Source organism: Micromesistius poutassou (genome assembly GCF_964030765.1).
Source record: "Micromesistius poutassou genome assembly, chromosome: 16".
Taxonomy (NCBI): Eukaryota; Metazoa; Chordata; class Actinopteri; order Gadiformes; family Gadidae; genus Micromesistius; species Micromesistius poutassou.
The window spans coordinates 15,094,586-15,119,203 of NC_140286.1; the positions used below are offsets into that span (position 1 = coordinate 15,094,586).

General features: G+C 43.7%; 2 protein-coding genes across 2 annotated transcripts; both read left to right on the forward strand.

Annotated features, from left to right (window-relative positions):
• The first annotated feature begins 259 nt into the window (after nucleotides 1–259).
• agfg1b (ArfGAP with FG repeats 1b) lies at nucleotides 260–7,533 on the forward strand. Its single transcript, XM_084480671.1, has 12 exons — nucleotides 260–551; nucleotides 1,536–1,629; nucleotides 2,032–2,147; nucleotides 2,692–2,830; nucleotides 3,095–3,251; nucleotides 3,417–3,527; nucleotides 3,896–4,040; nucleotides 4,378–4,457; nucleotides 4,577–4,669; nucleotides 4,902–5,060; nucleotides 5,590–5,684; nucleotides 5,999–7,533. The coding sequence occupies exons 1-12, from the start codon at nucleotides 385–387 to the stop codon at nucleotides 6,050–6,052; spliced, it is 1,410 nt and encodes a 469-aa protein (XP_084336797.1). The 5' UTR covers nucleotides 260–384; the 3' UTR covers nucleotides 6,053–7,533.
• A 9,551-nt stretch (nucleotides 7,534–17,084) lies between these two features.
• Nucleotides 17,085–21,755, forward strand: grk7a (G protein-coupled receptor kinase 7a; the record flags this gene model as incomplete). Its single annotated transcript, XM_084480800.1, has 4 exons — nucleotides 17,085–17,681; nucleotides 17,954–18,409; nucleotides 20,649–20,929; nucleotides 21,416–21,755. The coding sequence occupies 4 exons, from the start codon at nucleotides 17,085–17,087 to the stop codon at nucleotides 21,753–21,755; spliced, it is 1,674 nt and encodes a 557-aa protein (XP_084336926.1).
• Nucleotides 21,756–24,618: the final 2,863 nt, after the last annotated feature.

A 24,618-nucleotide genomic window follows, 5' to 3' on the forward strand; every position in this document is an offset into this window, starting at 1 on the left:
TATTTGTATTTTCTGTTTATATTTTATGATTAAGTATGCATCATTTGAATTGTTTGAATAGTTTGACATAAACTGTATATACAGTATATACTTAAGTTATCATGTATAAGACAGTAGATTAACCTTCTTACACTTGCAGCATTCCAATCCAATAGGTGGCGACTGTGTGTATGAAGTTATGTTTACCTCCTCTTTCTTACTCCGAAGAAGTCATTCATCAGTCAGCCATCAGTCTCCCCCAAACTAGACCTCTCGGCAAGGTGTCTGGCCGCCGCTGTCGCGGTACGTCTCCCCGGTAGACAGTCCCCCCGTCCCCTCACCCAGGTGACCTCACATTGATACCTCCAGCTGACCGTAGCAGTGAAGCAGTAGTAGTAGTGGGTCATGGCGACGAGTGCGAAACGAAAACAGGAGGACACACATCTGAAGATGCTCCGGGAGATGACCAGTCTTCCCCCGAATCGGAGATGCTTCGATTGCGACCAACGCGGCCCGACCTACGCCAACATGACCGTGGGATCGTTCGTCTGCACCACCTGCTCGGGGGTCTTGTAAGTGCGGTTGTCTCGTTGTGTTGCTGTTGTTAACGATGCAATGTGTGACTGTCTTGATGTTGAAGGCGTTAGTTGTGTAGGGTGGGACCCCCTTGCGGTACCGTTAGCCAGCCCGCTAGGACCAGAACCGAGTATCACTTGTCTTAACGTGGGACTATCCATCTTCAGGAGATGGTTTCGACCTGCATCGGTCGCATCATTGTTTGTGTTTAATTGACAGATGTGTTTTTTCCGCGTAGTCGATGGGAATCGGTGAGAATATAGGCTATTGTACAAGTTCATGTTGGTCCTCATTTTGGCTGCACACCATCATGTCAGCATTACAGTTTAAAATATATTTACTGCTTACTCAAATATGTGACTAGCATTTTAAAACATCACGTCGGAGGCAGAAGAGCCTCGGACGTCCGAAAACACCTTTAGTAGACAATAAAGACACGGGGCGGGTCTCTTTACTGGAGACAAGACATCTGCGTCGCTGTTAGTCTAGAAAAACACTTCTCGACCCCTAGAAACTCACGTTGGAAACAATTCTCAACTTTGATTAGGATATCTACCATATCTGTTATCTGGGTGGTCAAATGGAATCAATTTGGCATTTCAGACTCTAAATTGACACTATAGCATACTCAATTGACAGATTATCAAAACAAGCCTTATGCACCTTGTATAAACAAGTAGTAGGTAATGTAGATGCCAAAATACACTGAAGATCACCTTTCCCTAAAGAATAACACCTCTGTTTGCGTACCTTTTTCCCAATCCAAATGTAATGTTCTTGAAACGTTCTTGTTGCCAGTTGTCTAAACACGCACACACATACACATACAAACACAGGTGCACTATATACCACTGTTATGCTTTTGGCTAAATTGGTAATATACGCCCTGTACCACATTCCTTTTTAGGTTTTGTTGTTGTTTGTTGTTGCATCTTGCTCTCTGCTGCGAACCTCTCCCTTTTCTGCCTCCTCACACACAGGCGAGGGCTGAATCCCCCACACAGAGTAAAGTCCATCTCTATGACCACATTTACACAGCATGAGATCGAGTTCCTACAGAAACACACAAATGAGGTATGTGTTTCCTTATCGGTATCCACGCAGCACACACATTTAGAAACAGGCTCTGTGTTCCGCATTCATGTATCCTCTCAGATCCATTATGGGCTAGTACTAGTACTTTATTGGCAAATCACTGGGCTTCGCTCAGACAACTTTATTTGCATTCCTCTCCACCCTGCCCCCTACCCCGACACACACACACACACACACACACACACACACACACACACACACACACACACACACACACACACACACACACACACACACACACACACACACACAATTTACGCACGCCTTGTCACCCCCTCCCCCTCCCTTATGTCGAACCTCTCTCTCCCCCTACTCTCTCCGACTCCCTTAACATTCCTCTTCCCTACTCCCCCACCCCATCCCACCCACCTCCCCCGCCAGGTCTGTAAACACATCTGGTTGGGTCTCTATGACGACAGGACCTCAGTTGTTCCTGACTTCCGGGAACCGCAGAAAGTGAAAGAATTCCTTCAGGAGAAATATGAGAAGAAAAGATGGTAATCTGATTTCAATCTTGTTTTAGGACAGACGTTCTTGTTGTTACTTGTATTCGTGTTTAGTCAATGTCAAACATGTTAAGGCCCTGACACACCAACCAGATTATCGGTCGAGTCTGTTCGGTGTGTGCTGTGTGATCGGCTGTCGTCAAAGCCGTCGGTTATCTTTGCACATGTTGAATCGGCCATCACCAAATCGGTCCGGTCGTGCCTTTTCTCGCCAGACTGTCCGACAACCGATAATCTGGTTGGTGTGTCAGGGTCTTTTAGTAAAAGAAGACACAAAAAGCAGGATCTTTGCCAGGAACCAACTGTTAATTGACTGCTTAATTGTATTGGAAACAAAATATATAGATATAGCATGTATAAAACATGTTATAACGAAAACTAAATCAAAACATTAATGGAATTACAATGAAAATTTAGGTTCATGCAAAATGCTTTCACAGATTACACCAAATCAGTAGAGGGTTAGTTTTTTTAATTGCCCATCCATCCGTTTTAATGTTAACATGAGACGGTTCCTCCTTCCCTGGGGGTACAGGTATGTTCCCCCGGAGCAGGCCAGGGCTGTGTCCACCGTCCAGGCCCCGGTGTCGAGCTCCTCGGCCAGCAGCACTGGCAGCACCCCGGAGGTCCAGCCCCTCAAGACCCTGCAGCTCACCAAGACCCCACCGCGCCAGGTACCAGCTGGGTTTGTTCCCCCATGTTCGCCGCCTTCCTGTGTTTATCCTTGAGCAGGATTTCCAAGCAAGAGAGATAGGAAACAACCTCCTTAATGACCTGTATCTGAATTCACTGCAATCCACGCTCTAATAAAGCCTGTTCTAAATGATAGAATAGTAGTAAATGGTAAATCACAGGACGCAGCATCCGACTGCAATGCATTAAACCAGCCGCTCCCACCAACACCCTCTGTTCCTCTGTCTGCCCACCCCCCACCCCAGTCTCCTGGACTGGGTCGCACCAAGGTGCACCTCGGCGGGCAGGAGAAAAAGTTTGACCTGCTGTCTGCTCTTGGAGGGGATATCTTTGCCGCTCCGCCTGCGCAAGCCGCCGGCTCTGCCAACTTTGCCAACTTTGCACATTTTCCGACACAATCAGGTATTCCCTTTCACAGTCCACCCATCTATTGGTCACATGAGGATGCATCGCGGGGATGTGTATATTTATCCATAGATAGATGTACGTCTATCTGTTTACACTGCCGTCAACCAGTGCCTTTGCAGCCATGATCAGCGTTTTGTATCCCTTATCTGTCGGTGGCAGCTGCCCCCCATGGTCATTCAAATGCCAACTTTGCCAACTTCGAGGCTTTTGGAAACTCTGGAATCCCATCTCATCTGAGCACGTCACCTCCCTCCACCTCATTTTCGTCAGGTACCCCCACCCATCCATCCACCCCGCCCCCCCATTCTCCAATTATACTCAGCAAACTGTTCTTCCACTTAAGATTTCAATCACCATAAATTATTTATGATGATTACTTGTGTTAGATATGTGCAACAGTCTGCAAAATAAAAAATTGGTGTGTCTGCCAAAAGATTATTATAAAAAACATATTATACCCACACTCAAAATATCTCAGTATAGGTAAATTAATGGTCATGCTTTCGTTTTGTTTTTTTCTGCTGATGTTTTTCTTTTCTTTTAGCATACACATTTACTGCCTGTCTTCCTCGTCAATAATCGGAATGTTTAACCGTCTCTGTCTCTCCCTTCTTCCCTCCCTTCCTCCCTGGCCTTAGGGGGAGGAGTTCCCATCCCCTCCATCTCCAGTGCTGTCCCCTCCCAGTGCCAGATGGGCAGCTCCTCCGAGGACCGCTACGCTGCCCTGGCTGAGCTGGACAACCAACTCAGCTCCTCCGCTCCCACCGGCAGCAATGTGCAAGGGTGAGGAGGGAGGGAGGGGGATGGAGATAGAGACGAGAGCAGCTATGAGCTGTTATTTCCATTGAAACGGAAGTTTAGCCAGTGATGCACACTGAATGTTGTTACTCTGGCTGGGTTTTTAAAACAAAATATTTTGAGATAAGGTCATTCCCTGTTTATTGTCCGAATCTTTCTGGCAACAGAGTAAGAATAATCCTACTCCAAGTGAATAACCAACAAAGAATGTAGTCTAAACAATTAAAAGACGAGTGCATTTGTTTAGTTCATACAGTTTCTTCCAACCAAACAATGACTCTCAAAGGAAAGGTTTCAACATGCTTGATGAATGTGTTTGTAGGAATGTCTTTGGACCGGTTTTGGGAAGCTCGCCTGCACAGACTCAATCCGTTTTACCCAGCATGCAACATGGCTTTGGAGGTGAACAGAATTATTCTTATTATTGCTATGGACACTCATCCAAAATGCTGAAAACTCTGCAAGCCTTTTTCCTTTATCTTTCAATGCGTAACGTGTTCATGCTGTTGGGGTTCTTCCAGCGGTCCCTTCCACAAACCCCTTTGTTCCCTCAGCGGTCGCCCCAGAGATGGCCAACAATCCTTTCCAGAGCAACGGCAGACCGCCTCCTCCAGGTCTGTGTCTAACACTTTGTCTTTCATTTGGCATATTTGATTATAATTTGTCCAAAACATAAGAGAAACGGTAAGACAAATCTGTGTCTAAATCCTACACTGCAAACCCCTCCCCTGTGTGTGTGTCCCTGTGCGTTTGCCCCTGTCTGTGTCGGGTGTCCCCATATGTGTGCGTGCGCATTCTTGCGTGATTGAAAACCGACCCTTTCTGTATGGCCCGTGTGTGTTGTAGCCTCTTTCGCGACTGGCTCTATGAGCATGCCTGCTGGCTTTGGGAATGCCTCCTCCTACTGCCTCCCGACCAGTTTCAGCGGAAGCTTCCAGCAGCCCTTCCCTGGCCAGGCCCCCGCCCCCTACCCCCAGCCTGGGGCCTACCACCCACAACCCAATGGTTAGTGCCCCTGCCCTGCTCCTAACTACCCCAGTGTCCCCTTCCTCAGTGACCCTGCCCCCCCCCCCCAACCTGTGCACTACCTTTCCCTGGTGGTTTACATCCACATTTGTTTATGAATACATAAAAAATACTTTATTGTGCAATGAAATTGGAATGATTTTTTTTTTTTAATTCTTCTGCTTGCCACATTCACATGTGGCGCTACGTTCCGAGTTCAACTCTTGCGCAGTGAAATTATTATTCATTGGTAGTTACTGCATCATGTATTGGTTGGAATAGGAGCTAAACTTCAATTCTTCCTTTTGTTTTTTTACTTTTATTGTGCTTGTGGGTGTGGAGTGACACATTTGTGTCATTCAAACATAAGTATAAAACACAGTTGGACCACTATTCGACAACTGTTTAAAGGAGTTTTTCAGGTGATTTGTTTTGAATGTACAAACGCATAATAACATGAAGTGATTAGATTATTTGTGTTAATTGTGCAACCCTCCTGTCTCTCTCTCTCCCTGCCTCCCCACTCCAGGCCCTGTTTACCCCATGTACAGTCAGACCAAGCCCACCATGGCCCCCTTCGGCCAGACTGGGGCTGGCCATGGCCTGTCTAACAACCCCTTCATGGTGAGCATGCAGCTCTACTCTACATGTTCCCCAGAAGAAGAACTACATTATCTAGTGTGTGGGGGTGGGTGGGTTGGATGGTGGGCGGGACGAAGCCTCTAACAGGAATGTTGGTAACTGGATGAAAGGATCCGATTCAAAACACATCTGGCTAAAAAGAAATACACTTTGTTCTGCATCAAAATGAAATGTTTTTATTAGTACTGTGAAAAATAGTGTTTACTGTCTGTTGCTGAATTTTTCATTGCATTTACTACCCCCCCCCCCCCCCCAACCTCCTCCCTTCTCCCCCCCCCTCATGTTGTCTCCTGCAGGCCTCAGCTGGAGCCTTCTCTGCTGGAGGATCCTCCAGCAACCCCTTCCTGTAGCACACCTTCCAGTCCCCGCCACCAGGGGGCAGCATGCAGCACATACTCTCCCCCATACTGTCACGTACAGCTAGTGACAGTACATTTTCAAAAAGATTTTTTATTTAATTTCTTAAGAGCAAAAAAAAAACGTTTACATGAACACAATGAAGGAATTATAAAGGACTATTACTCAAGACTTAAGGGTGCGGTGGGTGAGGGAGGGTAATTATATACCCTATGGACTATATACAGAACTCTATACTCTTTATTTCTTTGTCTATGTGCGTAGGGACGTAGTGCATATCCTAATTTGTAATCGATATTATGTACATGTTATGTGTATGGAACAGCTTGGACTGAGTTAACCAAGGTGTGTTGAACTCCATGCCTTGCGGAGGTAGCCACTACAATGTATATTTTAAAATACTAAGGCTGTATACCTTAAGCTTTTTCTTTTCCTTGAAGAGGGTTCCTGCCAAATCTGCCATCACTCTGGACCTCAAAGTGTTTTGCCCCCCAGTGCGGAGACAAAAGGGTGAAGATGATGATGGTGAACAAGTGTCCTAGATTGTCCTTAAAAAAAAAGTGCCCTCATTTTATTTTAGAAGAACGTAGCTCTATACGACGTGCCTGGAAGGCCTATATATAATGCCTGCCGGCTCTATCTAACTGTAGAACTGTCCTATATATATATACAGCCTGTGGAGATTTAAAAAAGGGCAAATCTGAATTTGAAGATCATCCCTGGTTCAAGGGTCTGGAGTCTTGTTTCAGCACAAAAGCCCAGATCAGGTGAGACTTCTAGAGGCCAAGTAAAAGAGAAGGAACGTCTTTTGTGACATTACCTGCACGGAGTTATGAACACTAATCAAACTTCAACACGATTTCTTTACCCCCTGACGTGTGTGTGTGTGTGTGTGTGTGTGTGTGTGTGTGTGTGTGTGTGTGTGTGTGTGTGTGTGTGTGTGTGTGTGTGTCTGCGTGTGTGTGCGTGTGTGTGTGTGCGTGTGCGTGCGTGCGTGTGTGTGTGTGTGTTAGCGTGCAGCACTTTTCAGGAAGTTCACCAATAACATAACACTGAGGTGAGGGTAAGACTGTCTTGTTACGGTCTCAGGGTCGTTGGGGGTAACCTAGGTAACCTTTTGGTGAGAATAGGTCACCACGTGGAAATTGCTAAAGGCAAAAATAGAAAAGGACCATATACAAAATTTCCATAGTTATTTCTTGCCATCATGAATTGTTATAGATAATTGACCAAGCTGTTTCTCTGCTCTTCTCTGACACAAAAAACGTTTATTCCTTTTCTTCAACTTTCGAGACAATTAGCTTGAAAGCGAGGCGAGCGGAGAGGACTGAAGCTAGTGCCTGAGTCTCTGGGAATATGCCAGTGATGACTAACATTGGATTTGACAAAATGTTACTTGTTTTTACATGAATGGTTAAGTCGTTGTGTACATATATAAATATATGTATAAATAAATTAAAGATTTTTAACTACAGATTGTGCTATAGAGGATTTATTTTTGTTGGTGAACAGTTGTCATGTTATATTATGTCTAATAATAACTTTTATTTTATATTTACACAAAAATAATGTTTTCGGTCTAGAAAAGATTTTACAATACATCCACATACAAAATATAATGTGATTTAAGGGATGTAATTCAAAATGTTCTAAAATCCATACGTTGATATAATAAACGTACAGCTTTTGAGGTCAACAATTACATTATATATAAGTATATTACTAACATGTGAGATGCACCTGTTCACACACTGCTCAGTGGCACCTCTGGTGTTCCTGTGTGCGGCACTGCTGTTGGCATGACAACCACAACCTCGTTGAAATGGCCTCTCTTCTGAAAGAACCTTTATTTGAAATAAGTGCACAAGGCCCTGCGCCTAATAAGGATTTTTATCAATTAACCATCACTAAATCAGACGTAAGTTATTTATTGTCTTGTACAACTGAAAATGTTCGTTTGCGTGTGTTACAGTAAATGTTTCGCCATAGCAACACAGCCCATGTCGCAACCTTGTCTCCCGACAAGACGACACGGGGCTTGCGTCAAGCTCCTCAGTGCTTCAATGTGGGTTTGATTCCTCAGTTGTGTTCAAACGTTGACAAATCCCCTTCCAGGTAATATGGAGGTATTGGAAGATTTCCCTGAGAAACGCCTCCAGGAACGCAAAGCCCGGGGAGCAGAGAGAGTCCCACCAGGACTACCTGGAGGACACCCGCCTACAGAGTAAACCTGCTCCTCACCCCTCCGCATCACAGCACGCTCAGTATGGACTGATCGTCCACTGGTATTAACCAATCAAATGAGGGTTGTGGTGCAGATGTTAAAGTTGGGTGTAGAAATACAACAAAACCCCCCCAACAGAGCAAATCATTCATCATGCCTCATAATGAACAAAACAAATTTGAGATTTTGCCCGAGTGTATATCGTTGGTTTTAGCTGCTCGAGATAGTGTTATTATACACAGGTTAAAGTTTGAACCCGGTCTATGAGCAGATGAATGACAGTGATTTTCAAACTGTGGTCCGCGGACCACTGGTGGTCCGCGACGGTACTGCAGGTGGTCCGTGGTTTTTTATTCTTGATTATAAAAAGTGGTCCACACACACTCAAAGTTTGAAAACCCCTGGTGTAGTGATTTCAATGACATCACGAATAAAACGTGTTTTTCTAAAAAACTAGATGCTGCTCCAATTAACGTGTGGCTTCTACAGGAGCAAAAACGATTGATTCACAATATAACGGCGCGTGGTACGTATCATTTGGATGGTTACGACATTAAGGCTATTAATCAAAATCTCGATGGGGAAAATGAATGAGATTTTTACTTTATGCGCAGAACCACTAGGTAGCTAAATCTGATGGGTAGCAGAAATGGACAGAACACCGGCACCACACTTGCGCTCTATAGAGCTCTATGATCATAGATATATAGAACACTAGATGTCTTACGGCGGAGTTTAGAACGTCATCACAGGCGGCCATCTTGTCACAGGCAAGCTTTCTGGTGGTACCTGAGGTAAGGTCAGTGATCCACACACATCCACTTTCTCAAAAAACACGCGTCCTCCCCCCCCGTCAACAATCCAAATCACCTCCCCCCCCCACCCCCGTCAACAATCCCGATCTCCCCCCCCCCCCCCCCACAGTCAACAATTACACCTGCGGACCCTGCTATAAGGTATGCATTACAAGATTCTACAGAATCTCACGGCAGCGAAAACCCAAAAGTTGGCAGCCCTGCCTATTTTAGTTTATTAATTTTTTTTTAGAACATAACATAATTATTCATAAGTATGCAGTGTCATAACTACATCTCTGACGTTTATAACAAAGTTATGGGTGAGCGAGCTGACTGTGGCAAGATGGACGCCAGTGCAGACGTTCGACTCCATTGGCCGGCAGCGCTGAGACATCTAGTGTTCTATATATATCTATGTCTATGATGAAGACTAAAGGGTTCTATGCTGCCCTCGTGTGGTTAGCTGTGGTAGTGGCAGCAGTGGACCCCCGCATCCCAGGCTCACTGTGGGGCCAGTACATCCGTATCCATACAGTACATCTGTATCCATACAGTACATCAGTAGCCATGCAGTCCATACAGCATAGCAGTATCCATCAGTTGGCTTTTGATTTGTTCGCATGTTAGCATTATTAAAGCAAGCTGCTTCTTGACACAAGCCACTGTCGGCCTACCAAGGCTATTTATGCTCAAAGTCAATTCCCCTTATTTCAAATACACATTTTGTCATTATTGAGTTTTGGATATACATATATTTTTTACTGATAATAATTCAGATTTTTCCTTTCTGGGAAAAAATGTGGTTTTATGATAGTATTTGCATAATCATACAACAAACTCCCAGGTTAAAACAACAACCCCCCCCCAGGCCAGGTGGGCCTGGTGTTCGGCGAGGGGATCAAGGCCTACTCGCTGGCCTTGGGCCGAGGCTGCTATGACTACCTGGAGCGCCTGCCTGACACCCTGCTGCTCCACATACTGGCCCACCTGCAGCTGGAGGACGTGGGCACGCTGGGCCAGACCTCCCACCGCTTAAGGAAGGTCAGCCCTCACAACACCCCCACCCCCCCCATTGTTAAAGGAATGGCAAACTGGTGTTGTCTGTTGTGAGTGGTCGTGGGGGCAGGGAAGTGTAGCCGTGATATCGGTCCTATAACGATACTTTACTGTGTCCATGTGTTGCTGGCCATTGATCGATCTCCTCACTGCTCTTGCTTTTTGTTCATGTGGTTCCCAGCTGTGCAGCTCCGAGGCGTTCTGGGAGCAGGCGGTGCGGGGCCACTGGGAGACGGTCCCAGCAGAGGTGTGGTCCCTTGGGGCGGAGCTGGGCTGGCGCCGGGTCTTCTTCACCAGCAAGCTGCAGCTCCAGAAGCTGATCAGCCGCCAGCGCCAGCACCAGGCCGGGCCGCCGCTCAGAGAGGAAGAGGAGGAGAAGGAGGAGGAGGAGGAGGAGGAGGAGGAGGAGGGACTAATACCACAGGCCTCAGGAACCCCAGAGGCTTTCTGGGATTCTGCTGGCAGCAGTGGCACAAATCTCAGTTCTGGCACAGGAGATTCTTACACAGAGAGCTTCTCCGATAGTGACACCCTCTCTGACTCTCACTCCCCGCGGGAGTCCGGATCCGGCTCAAGTGTTGTTGACACCTGGCCTAAGGAGGGCGGCGTGGATATGAAGTGAGGAGGAGGAGGAGACGGAGACGGAGGAGGAGGAGGAGGAGGAGGAGGAGCAGGAGGAGGAGGAGCAGGAGCAGAAAACTTTAGAGGAGAGCCTATTACAGCAGATAACTTATTATTTTTACTGATGATTGTTATTTTCAGTTTTTTAAGAATGTGTATCACTCAGGACACAGGATTATTTTTAACATTAGTTATGCAATGCTAATTGCTTATGCGAATGCATATGAAGTGTCAATTTTATTGTATTCATTGTGTTGATTTGAATGTAATCTTCTCAGTTCAGTAGTTCAAGTTCTTCATTCTGCCATTCCATATGCTAGCCTGATACAAGAATGCAAGAGTGTTTATTTTCATTGTGTTATACACTGAAAGTGTAACTAACTAAGGTTGGTTACACTTTCAGTTTCATGTTGGACCCCAATGGCCAGTTCTGGTACCCTTACTCAAAAGGGAAATATTTAGTTACGATTCTTTTTGTGCCTATTAGACAGCATAGCTCAATAAAGCCAATTAGAGATACAATACATTTGAAATATCATTAATTGAAAATGGTTCAAATTATAAGCAACTTTTTTTATCATATTGAAAAAAAAAATGTGTATAGTTTCTAATAGATGCCACACTGCAGGGGATCTTAAAAAAGTAAAATGGGAAGGAGGGTTAAATTAAACTTAAATACACTTTATGAAAAGTGTGGGCCCGAAGGAGCAACAGAAGGCATGAACTCTTTCCCCTCTTTTTGACATTGATACATCTTGCTTCATTTTTTCATTGTGCATGCAAAAAAATAATTTTAAAGGCCATTACTCCAAATGTATTCGTTCAATTGTCCCTTTGGTGACCCTTTTTTTCCTCCATCTTATATTATAACTTAATACTTATATTCAACAGCATCAGGAGGCAAAAAGGAGACCAACATATTAAATGTGCATGTAGCGATTTCCAGTATTGAATAGTTGCAGAGGGATGAGGTGAGTGGGGCTCCATATGAGTTCCTCCACAGTCTGTTGCCTGGACACCAGGAGCCACCCGGGGCTGGGGCTGCCTTTCACGCTGTACCCTGTTGATCTGGGAGGAGGGCTGCTGCGCAGTACCCATCTCAGGGGATCAGAGGGCACCGTCGCACCGCCTTCTCCACAGCCTGCAGACCAGCCTCTCTCCCCTGCCATGCTAGCCCGGCTGTGCCCGCACATGGCCAGGGATCTGGCCACCATCGTCTACGCCCCGCGCTGCCACCCACTGTGGGTCGGCCTGCTGCGCTTCCTCTGCCAGGGAGGAGTCATGGGTGGGGGCACCCAGGGATCAGTGGACGTCCCCGTTGTTGAAACAGCCTCCACTCCCCTGCTGGCTCTACCTCAGCTTCGACTGCAGCGTGGAGCACCCACCCCCAGCAGGGAAGCTATTTACAGCTCCGATATCTCTGTATGTGAGGTGCCGGACACTGATTGAAATAGGCAAGAGGAGAGACGTGGAGATCCACGAGTAGAGTGTGGCAATAACACACCGTCAGGGTCAGGGGTTCGAATCCTACTGGGGGCCATCCCAATCCATGATATTAACCAGAGTTTAAAGAGAAACAAGAAACATGTGCATTTTAATTTACTTTGAGACCATGTAAGAAACTAGGGTGAATGGATCGGATTATTACCAACTTGTTGCATTTTTAAAGTGTCCTGTCTTGTGTTTTTGGCCTGCTGTCTTCTTCATATACTCTACATCCATGTTATTCACCATAGCTAGCCATGAAATTGATCTAGATTATTGTTGATGGTCCATCTCAAAATATTTACATCATACAATAAGGGTCACGTAAATATGAGATTTATTTAACAACTAACCAATTGTACCAGTTCTGCAGAGATAGCATCATATACAACATCGCTTGTTGAGGAAAAATGTTGGAAAAAGTTTTGTAACAAAAGGAATGTATTTGAACAACTCTTTACTGTGTGTTCACACCGCACTTTGCCCCATTTCGCCTATTCGCGCGAATAGGCGAATGTTGCCGCGCGACAAATCATAATCTGTCGCTGTGCATTTTTGTGTGCATTCGCGGGGCGAATTTTTTTTTTGCCTGACAACGGTCATTCATGCCAATTCATTCTCATCAACCATGGCCGAGATGTGTGTCTGTACCTGTTGTGGAAGAGGGAGAGCCCGTCGTTTATGGGTTAATAATATAATCCGGAGGCGCACACCTCTTTGTGCCGTGATATTATATATATCGTATATATTATATGATATAGATATTTATATATTATATGTAGATATAGAGCGGGAGTCGCAAACGGCAACAATCACTTTCTCCTCCAAACTGCGGTTCACTGAACGGTTGAACGCTGTGAATCGCGCTGTCAATCAAATCTTGTCGCGCGAATAGGCGAAAAAAGAATTCGCCCGATTCGCGTCTCCACGTTCACTTAACATTGAAACGTGTCGCGGGGCGAAGTGCGGTGTGAACACACCTTTACAATTTCCAATTCAAACCAGACAAATAACAGGGGACATTTTTCCCCCAAATTCTGTAAAAGTCATACTGCAGCCTATACCGTAAGTCGAAAACTCTTACAATTTTCAGGTATGGTTACCAATAACCCCCACTACCCATCAACCCAAATTTGTGGTACTGCACACAAAGGTGGCGCTATTGTAAAAAAAAATCATGATTTAGGCTTATTTCTCCTCGGCAGATTGACCTGGACTCAAAATTCTTTCATCATATTAATCTCTAGAATCAGATGCATCATTATGACCTTGCTCTTATGCCCTAAAAATGTTAACTTTTCCCACAATTTCATAGAAAAACCAAACATGATAAAAAGATTCACAGGCTACAAAAATAATCAAAATTATTAATTTCTTTAATTTAATTTTTAATTTTTAATGAATTATTTTAATTTTTTTAAATTTAGTTTCATTTGAGAAATATTGGCCAATAAAGTTGGAGCAGTTAGCCCTTTTTTCTTATATGACCATTTTGTTATTGTATAAAAAAAACATGGCATGTGGCATTAAGAGGAACTTCTTCGTTAAACATTTTTCCTTCATAATTAACTTTAAAATTAATTAGTTATATTTGTATTTCTTCCGTTATTGTTCCAGAATTTCAAATATGTTTCAGGTATATTCTTTTAAGAAAGCCCTTAATTCATTTGATAAATGTGTGCTTGGAGTTTTCTTGATGTTGTGTCCTGTGTAGACATTTACACAATGTGAATGAGGGTACAGTTCAGGTTTGTTAGTGGCTCAATGGGATAATCCCATGTACTGGTGATCCTTAGGTCCAGAGTTCAAATCCCGATTAGAGCATTATGAACAAGGTAGACATGACATTCGGCCATTGCTCTGCAGCCCACTCACCTGAAAGCTGAAGCACAGTATGGCATTAAGGGGAAGATCTTTCTTTCATAATTATATGTCATATTTATATATCTTCCATTAGTGTGTTCTTGACTTTTCATTTTGCTCGAACCCGCTAATCACCCCTTGCGGTTATATTTATTATTATTATTGTTATAATTGATGTATGTAGTATGAATATGTGTTTTATATGATCAGTAAATAAGGAATGCATGTTAAATGATAACATTATAGGTCTACCTAGGCATTAATTAAACAAAGCTGTCTTATATCAACAGTTTGTGACAGTAGGGAAGGGGACCTCCCGTAAGGCATACAGGATAAGGGTCCAGGGGATTAGCATAGACAGGCGCATGTTACGAAACCTCTTCTGTGTATCCCTTTGTCTTTGGTCTTGACGTTGATACAAGCGCAGCTGCACAGCAGGAATGAGTTGGGATTTAGTCCATCAAGGCCATACAAATTCAAACAATACTATTTACTTATTTTTGGAATATGCTCATCTTTGCTTTGTTTTTCCAAGCATGTGTCTTTATATATGAATGGAAATCATCACATGAAGGTAAACTGGAGAGTTGAGTGTTGTTGCATGGATTGAGGTTGAAGTTGTTCCAAATCTTGGAGCTATGGTTGAGTGTGTGTTTGGCCCGAGGGTAGCTCCTGCTCCTCCTCAGGCTGAGGGTTAGAGGCTTGATGTAGGCAGTAAGGGGATGGACTCACACTAAGCACAGACCAGATGGATGGATGGATGGCCTACTAACCTAGGCTCCAGTCCTCCCCAAGTCTGGATTATCCTTCAAAGGTGAAGGGAGCAGAGATAATAAGTCAACAGGCTCAGCCAAGATCAAATTTCTAAAACGAAGGCAAAGTAGGAGCTTGACTTGGTGATGCTTGGGCAACAGAGATATTTGAAAGCTTTGAAGCTCTTATCGTGTATGATGACATTCATTAGATGTACAAACACTATATGCAACAATGGCGTATGCACTGATATGTTGGACCTTTACACAAATATAAATACAAACATTTCTAAGAAATACAAACATTTCTAAACATTTCTAACACTTTAGAACAACGTTCAGTCATAAGTCATTTGCAAGCCTTTAGTTAATGATGAAGTTATCATGAACAAAACATAAACATACATTTGTAGATGATTAATAAGTGCTACATTAAAGGGTTGTGATTCTACCAGGTCTGATGTTGATCAGCCATTACAAGTAATGTAAAATCTGTTGATGTCACAAGTGGGAGTGTCCACCCAGGTATGTGATAGATGAATCAGCCTGCCAGCCAGTGGACTGTACCAACTGGTAGGCTGATCTATCAATGTATCCACACATCACTGGCTCGATTTGACCAGGGCTTGTAATGGCTTATCCACATCACACCTGGTGGTAATATAGGTTCCCTTTAAAATAGCACTGTTTTGCCTGGCCTGGCCAACAGCCCCTGGCCTGGTCAGAGGAGATACAACTATGATTATGATTATTGTAACATATCTGTGTTATGAAATAGCATCATCACACTAAAAATAGATACGAGAAATTGCTTTGGAATGCCATTGCAAAAGAAATGCACATAATCATTTTACATGGCAGTCTTGACGGGTTAGACATGCATTATAACACATTAATTCGGTAATGCATGCATATATTCTACCTTGAACAAAGCAGAACAGGATATAATATAATATAACAATAATATAATATAATATATAATAATATAATAATAATATAAACTAGTTGTTCATTTTACAAATCAGGATCTTTACTTGCACCGGCAAGGGGATTCCCTTGAACTCTGAGCTCCTAATTCCAGGTGACCCGGTAGAAGATGGAAGCACAAAGCCCTTCAATATCACCAAGTCAAGAGGTCTCTGTTCTTTAAACATTGTAACAATTTACAAACAATAGCCAAATGGCTTAATTATAACCGGGCATACTGGCAGAGTTTGCGAAAATTATAATCATAACATGGATCTACATGGATCATGACATGTACTGCAGGTTGACAAGATGGACAGACTGGGGACTTGAGGGCCAAAGGCAAGGGTTTAAAGGTAGCATTGCCAAGGATGTTGAAGGGTTGAAGTTGAAGTGTATTTGTCAGAGGGTCACAGATAATGTACCGTAAGCCAACCAATCATGCTGTAATAAAGACCCTGAATTTCTTACTGAAACTGAAATGATTGCAATAGTTTAGTTGAACGATTATGTGGCAGTGAATTAATCAAATCCCCTTTTGTCTTTCTATGTCTATAAAGTAATTATTATTAGTTAAATATTATTTTACTTTTGCTATTTTATCCCATTCCAGTCTCAATCCACATCTAAGCTTAATGATAGTTTGGGATTCTTTATCTAATATATATTTTTATTATTATCCCAATTATCCCTTCCTTTCATCTCAAGAACTAATATCAACTCCACTTTGAATCTTACTGTGCCTCGTCATAGTATGCTAGTGTTGGCATTCATTCTTCAATGTATCAGTCTTCGCTATAGGTCAGTGCTCAGGGTTCTTCTCTGCTGGCATCTCTTGATCATGGTCTTAGCTTAAGTGTTTAGCCAACATTACACAGCAGACCACTGCTCTCTGCTACTGAGAACACCCGTGCCCAAATATAGAGGGATGAAAGCTCCTTAAGACAGAGCCCGCTTACGATTCCCTTTCCGTGTACAGCATCCTTGAATAGACCACACAAAGAATCTTAAGACAAAATCCCTTGCTGGTATTTAATTCTAAATGAGTAATTACTGGGTGTGTCGGTGTGTATTAGGTTTCGCAGGTAAGTTGGCTCAAGCCTCTCACTCCACTGCCTGGCTTTGGAGCAGGTTGCATATCTCTCTCTCTCTGTCAGAAGAGCAGATCAGCTAGGACAGTGCACTGGCTGTGCAAGGGAGCTCATAGGAAGCCTGCGAAGAACCCAGTCACTTGGGGGGGGAAACAAAAAGAGCCGCCAAGATGTGTGACATGGGGGGATTGGATAACCTGGTGGCCAACACGGCCTACCTGAAAGCCCAAGGTGGAGATGACAAGGAGATGAAAAAGCGCAGACGCAGCTTGTCTCTGCCCAAGGCTGACCAATGTGTGGTGGTACGGACCGCCATTGAAAAGGACTTCACTCAACTGTGCGAGAAGCAGCCCATCGGCAAGAAGTTTTTCAGGCAGTACCTGTCGAGCAATCCCGAGTATACCAATGCCGCCAGCTTCTTCGATGACATGTATGACTGGGACCTGGCCGAGGGGGCGGCCAAAGACAAGGCCCGTCAGAACATCATCAAAAAGTACTGCAAGGCGGACTCCAAGAACTTCCTCTCCTTCCTGCCCCCAGAAGAACAAGCCAAATGCAAGGTGGTGACAGACAAGGACTTTGATGAGGTGATGAAAGGCAAAATCCAAGAAGCAGCAAGAGAGTTTCTGAAGGGCAAGCCTTTCACGGATTACCAGACCACTCCGTTCTTTGACAAATTCCTCCAATGGAAAGAGTACGAGAAGCAGCCCATCAGTGACAAATACTTCTACGAGTTCAGAACCCTGGGAAAAGGTGGATTCGGCGAGGTAAGGGTGCAAAGAATATTCTGAAAGGTAAAACGGTTTCAGATGAGAGGCCCATCCTGAACCACAATTCTATTAAAAGCAGTGATGTTCAGGCTACTTATGTTCTAAGGGGCATCAGGCCCCAAAAAGCCTGTATGTATTCATGTTTTAAAATGTAATGTCATGTTTAAGTTTGATATGTGTGGTAGAATACAGAACCATGGCCGACTCCTGAATGGAGATCTTTGCTCTTTCCAACCTAAATGATTCAACTTGCTGTGGCCTCCCTACAGGTGTGTGCCGTACAGGTGAAGAACACAGGCCAGATGTATGCCTGCAAGAAATTGTGCAAAAAACGTCTGAAGAAGAAAGGCGGTGAGAAGATGGCCCTTTTGGAGAAGCAGATCTTGGAGAAGGTTAACAGCCTGTTTCTAGTCAACTTGTCCTATGCCTACGACAGCAAGACTCACCTGTGCCTGGTAATGACATTGATGAATGGAGGAGATCTCAGGTACCACATTTACAACATTGGCTACGATGGCAATGGTGTGGACAAGGGCATCGAGATGAAGCGCATCATCCACTACACGGCGCAGATCACCACTGGCATCCTCCATCTGCACGAGATGAACATCGTGTATCGAGACATGAAGCCAGAGAACGTACTGCTTGACAGCTTTGGCCAGTGCCGACTCTCAGATCTGGGTCTAGCTGTGGAGCTCCGCGAAGGAAAGACCATCACGCAGATGGTAAGTCGATTACACAGCTCAGTTCACGCAAGCTGTTCATGCAAGAGAGGATGGAGATGTTGTAGTTGTTTGAGTTTGAACTTTTGCATGAGCAAAGACATCTGGATGGACCACGCCTTTAATATGAGCTGACGTGTTGTGGATCCTATGGTCAAAAGACAGCATCAACTAGGTCAGAAGTCAGGGCAAGATCATCTAAACTTTTGCCATATCTGAGCTTAAAGGTAATTTTCCCTGGTTCCGAGGTCATCCCCTTAGCAATAAGAATGAGTTCAGTAACACTAAAGATCTGTCCAATGAGATTCTTTGAATCCATTACATAATTCAAAAGATCATTGGAATAAAGCCAAGCCACTTGGAGGTCTCTTTGCAGAATGTGGAGACCCTTAGTGGTTTGAGATGACAGTTGGAAGAGTGTGAGTAGTGCATATGTTGTGTTTACAGGAGATAAGCTAGGACCCTAGTTAAAACCCTAGTTCCCCTGGTTGTCACTCTTTAGCTTGACCTTCAAACTCTGAGTCACATGTGAATCTTTCTGCTGAATTGAACTTCTAGTGAGATGCCAGTGAAGAGCTGAAACCAGGCGTTGTGCAGGTGTCCTTATACCAGCCGGGCTGTCTGTGAGATTACTCATTATAAATTCCCACAGAAATGATCATGATATTGAAGGAGAAATTAAATTATCTAGTTCGAAGAAAGGGACAGAAAAATCAATAACCAACGTGATTTCCCAACAAGAATTTCACATGTTGGCACACTTTCCAGTTATTCATGTCATACTGTTCAATACTCATACTCATCTATATAGCATTCATGTCCAACCTGCACCCTCCAACCCCCTCACAAATGAGTGTGTGAGTTTAGCATGGTGATTGGACTGGACTGTGTTGCTGTAGCAAAGAGTAAGATATCTTGCCTATGAAAGTCCAGTAAGCTCATTACCCCTCACTATGATGCTCCTCTGCTAGTCTGAATGACTTGGCTAACCCAAGGCTGGCTCTGACCCTCTAAACCTCTTAGCAGGACTTACTCCAGTCAGTCACTCCCGGATCAGGTTGACCGGGTAAAACCTACAATGGATAGACTTTCTACGGCTCTCTTGGCAGTGTGTTGTTAAACAAAAACAGCAGTGTGTAGTTAAACAAAAACAGCAGTGTGTAGTTAAACATAAACAAAAAAGGCACTGAGCTACTTGAGTGGGCACGCACATTTGTATGTTTCACTGCCAACTGTATCTTACGCGGGAGAGTGAGAGAGATAGAGAGAGAGAGAGAGAGAGAGAGAGAGAGAGAGAGAGAGAGTGAGAGAGAGAGAGAGAGAGAAGGAAAACTCATTAGCTATGCTAGTGGTTTGTAGCTTTTATTACTGGCTTTTTGACAGGGATAAATTGGAAGTGATGTCTGCTACATGTGGTAATGCCCGCTATTTATCAAAATCTTTAAATAAAGATCACATTCTTAATTACAGAAAGTGGATGGATGCATGTATCTGATTTCCCATATTGCCATTTTAATTCAACCTTTAGACCATAAACCAAGTTGTGTTAGTGTCATGTCACACACCTCTATTAGGTGAAACTACAAACTTCCAAAAAACATATAAAAAAGTATATGATGACTAAGATGCCCTGATAGTGATCTGCATGTACTGACCAATAGAGTGCCTCTGTTTTTCCTGGTACTGTAGTATAGTAAGGCCAGGGATGGGCTACCTTGTTGTAAGCAGCTAACGTACTCCGTCAGCCTGCATACACACATGACTCTTGACAGGTAGAAGGATTAGTATTAGGTATAATCCACTTGTCTTAGTTTGCTGGAGAGGTCAACCAGAGAGAGAGAGAGAGAGAGAGAGAGAGAGAGAGAGAGAGAGAGATCTCCCTGATTGTGGCCAGGGGTAATACCTACCCAGGTTTTATTACCCTGGTTTTACTGAGGCCTCAAAAATGTACAAAACACATCTTTGTATTGATGTGCCTGCAAGGCAAATACAAAGTGCATAGAGGGGAAGCCAGTCCTCTAGTCTATCTCCGTCTTTGTGTCCGTATGTTTCTGCTCAAATCAAGAATTGGTACGACCAATATCATAATGTGTTGTATGTAGAGATTGCAAGTTGCAATGGTCCTAACTGCACTACTCTCTCTCCTTCCTTACATTCATGACCTGAATCACCAATACATACACACCTGAGTCTCCTAACCCATCCTTCTATTGTCCTCCTCACTACATCTCCTTGTTCCCAGGCTGGAACTGGGGCATACATGGCCCCTGAGCTCCTGACCAAGACCCCCTACAGGACCTCTGTAGACTTTTGGGCCCTGGGCTGCAGTATCTACGAGATGGTGGCCGGCTACACGCCGTTCAAAGGCCCCGAGAGCAAAAAGGAGAAGGTGGAGAAAGAAGAGGTGCAGCGCCGCATTCAGAACGATGAGCCGCCATGGGAGCACAAGTGCTTTGACCCGGTCACCAAGGACATCATCCAGCAGCTCCTCAAGAAGAAGATGGAGGAGCGCTTAGGAATCAAGTAAGGCGATACTCCTAGTTCAAGGCTAGACAGAGCTCAAAGAGATAGAGGTCCAAACTTTTTGAGATGAAGCTCCAAGTGATTAAAGATAGACATATATACGGATAGTGCTCCAAAAGACTGTAGGTAAAGCTCCTAATGTGTAAATAGAGCTCAAAATGGCTGGAGATAGAGCTCCAAACGACTGTAGATAGAGCTCCAAAAGACTGCAAGATACAGCTATAGATACAGCCCAAAAGGGTTGTAGAGTCCTAACAGCGTTCTACAGTGATAGGATAGAGCTCCGTAGGGTTGTGGAGAGGTCTCCCAGCGTTTGTGTTGAATAGGGCTTTATATGACGCTCTAAGGGATTGAAAAGAGAGCTATGGTCCATCAATCATCAAGACTGATGGCATATAAATGAACAACATTTACACTACTTTAAAATTCAGCCTCAGACGTTACGTTTGCGTTCTAATGGGAACTGTTCTCCTCTCTCTTACCCAGGAATAACCTAGAGGACCCCAGGAAGCATGAATGGTTCAAGACGATCAACTTCCCCCGTCTGGAGGCCGGGCTGGTGGACCCCCCGTGGGTCCCCAAGCCCAACGTGGTCTACGCCAAGGACACCGGCGACATCGCCGAGTTCTCTGAGATCAAGGGCATTGAGTTTGACGCAAAGGATAACAAGTTCTTCAATGAGTTTGGCACAGGGGCGGTTTCCATCCCCTGGCAACAGGAAATGATTGAGACCGGACTGTTCGATGAGCTCAGTGACCCCAACAGGAAAGAGTCGTCGGCGGGTGCCGGTGGCGAGGCCAAGTCTGGCACCTGCATCATGCTGTGAGGAGCCGACAAGTACCTGATATCGTCCATCACAAATAACACTTGAAACTAGTTTTGATTTGTTAATTTGTCCGGTGACCCTTTGTCCATCAGATGGATTGCATGTACAAATAAAGAGAGGAGAAACAGCGCCACAGGGAAAGGTGTAGCAGCCTGTTCTAGTCGGTTGCACAGGGTTTAGAAATCTACGGCGCTTAATGGAAAGTTTACTGAGATTTACATTTAAAACGGAGATGGCTAGATGAGGTTATTGTTGGTGTGTGTGTGTGTGTGTGTGATGGATTTTGGAGCACGGAATCTGGGGAGGGGAATATTTAGGCTGTCCATTCCCATGAACATGAAAATAGTTTATTTTTTGTTTTTGTCATTATGCTGTGATTGGAAATGACTCAAACAAAACTGGAGTATAGTTCAGGCCCTTAACTGTGTTTGAGTTCATAGAGGAATGGGTTAGCTTGAACAAAGTATGCTATATATACTTTTTTTTTTGTCTCAGGGTAAATATTTGATCCGATTTGGGAACTTGCAAGTCTTGTCTTGAGTTTTAACAGTAACGTACGCTGTGATATATATACGTATATATAATATACATATTAATACATATTAATATATTAATTAATTAATACTTGTAAATATGATGACAAGATATCCCCATTAGAAATGTCAGATGTAAAAAATAAGAGATTTTATTGCATCCTGCATAATTTGAATAATTAAAGAAATCTAAAAAATATATATAAAAAATCTAGTCTATCTTTCAATTATTTTTCCAAAAAAATTGTATTTGTATGTAACTAATGTATATAGAACCAATAAATATTCATATGTGGGCATTTCTTTCTTGAATCAATGGTCAGAGTTATAGAAAGGAAAGGAGAGTTGTGGCCTATAGGTCCTCTGGAACCCAGCAGAAAGCGCTGTACAATAATCACACTTTAATCTTGTTAGCGAAGCTCACTAGAGCCAAGATGCCCTCCAGGCTCAGGTAAGTTGCAGTCCTGCTCTTAGTCGATAAGCTGATAACCCGCCTTATCCTTGGGGCTGGCCTTCTTAACACAACCACAAATACCCGACATGGGCCCTGACACATCTTGACGTAAATGTTCATATATGAGCCACAGCAGAGTCTAGCTGCTTGTCAAATGTTCCATTGGGCTTTTTCAGTTTTTTCAGAAAGAATTTTAACAATGCCAGTCGACTGTAAGTTATGTGAACATTGATTATACATGTACATTACAAACATTACAAATGTATTAGCAGTGTGAAGCAAACAATTGAGGGAAGGTGTGTATGTTTCCCCTTGTCTCTTCAATAAGCCATGTGTGAAGAGACAAGAGAGGTCAGAGTCCTACTCGGATACGCTAGGCCTCTCCGGCCTCGCTCTCCTTGTTTACAGGGTTGGGCGCTGCATCTCAAGGACAGCCGGGCAGCTTAGGTGTGGTTGAGCGAGTGACGGAAGTGGGTTCTTACTCTGGATAAACCCCTGGGAGATTATCTAAAACGGCGGCAGCAGTACTCAGCTAAAGACAGCTACTGATTCTGAGGCTCTCGCTCTCAGAAGCTACTCAAAGCTGGCCTCTAGAAAGGCCATCGGCAGGGGGAAGAAGGGCTGGTGTTAAAGACAGAGGCTTCGATCGGCCACGTCCACATCCAGCAATGACCTCACCAACTGATAGTAAACATGTCAAAGACAGAAACCTCAAGGGGAATTGTGGATGATTTTAAATGAGGTCAGAATTAAGAAATAAAGAGCCGTTTCTCAGAGATAGGAGAAACGTGGCTTAGGATGTTTATTCATAAACCCCAATTTTCATTTAGATTTCATTTAGGCTAGATTATTTATATGAGGTTTCTAGAATTTCAAAAGGAAAAGGGCTACATTTTTTGGTTTTCCACTACGCTTTTTCTAGATCCATTTACCGTGTCAAGCTGTGTTCAATTAACTCTGATTTAATTGCCCAATACTGGTGATGATAAACTACAAAAAGAAAAGTGAACCTAAGATAATTCACTGAGCCATGGACTCTAAGAGCATGGAGGTAATCACCAAAGGTACAGCCCAACATAAAATTATCACTCATAACCGCTTTTCTCCAAAATCAGTTTTATTCCATGAATTATTTTGCCAAGTCTTAAGGCCTCCTCAAGATGTTCCAACGCGTTCTTCTCAAACGTGGGTTCCTGTTAAGACTGTGTAAACATAGCTTTGAAGAAGATAATTTCTTGTAAATCTTTGCTTAAATTATTTCTTTACAGTGCACAGATATCTTTGTTGTGTGACAAAAAATACAGTGTGAAGTAAATATGGTAAATAGTGTATAGATATATACATTGAAGAGAAAAACACCGACTTGTTGAGTATTCAGAGCTGATGAAAGTGAAGAGAATGACCCAACCGGTGCTCTCTCGGACCCAGAAGGTTATACAGAACATTTAGGAATATACAGTACACGCTTACGCCGAACCACTGCGTTCATCCCCTCAGACCTCACTTTGTGTTGTGTAAACGTATGTGTATAATTGTGTGTGTATGTGTTTGTGCATGTGAGAGAGATATTTGTATGTGTGTATGTGTTTGTGCGTGTGTGTGTGTGCGTGTGAGACAGATATTTGTATGTGTCCCACAAAGTGTATGTGCGCCTGTATGTGTGTTTGTTAGGCAAAGTGTGTGTGGTGTGTGTGGTAAAGAGGGAGATGTGTAGACAGACAAGTACACATGCACACAGACAGACAGACAGCACAACACTGGTTGTGGTTCATCAGACCACACGATTAAGATCTACAATTGTCTAAATATTACAAAGGGTCAAAACATATTCTTATGTGAACAGGGGTGTCAGAATTGGCATTTTATATGTATGTAT

What these genes read in the sequence shown, in the direction of transcription:
- agfg1b (XM_084480671.1), top strand. Translation starts at nt 385, where the DNA reads ATGGCGACGAGTGCGAAACGAAAACAGGAGGACACACATCTGAAGATG. An exon ending in AAATATGAGAAGAAAAGATG is followed by an intron (nt 2,148 to 2,691) that starts GTAATCTGATTT and finishes CTGGGGGTACAG; the next exon opens with GTATGTTCCCCCGGAGCAGG. An exon ending in ACATTTTCCGACACAATCAG is followed by an intron (nt 3,252 to 3,416) that starts GTATTCCCTTTC and finishes TGTCGGTGGCAG; the next exon opens with CTGCCCCCCATGGTCATTCA.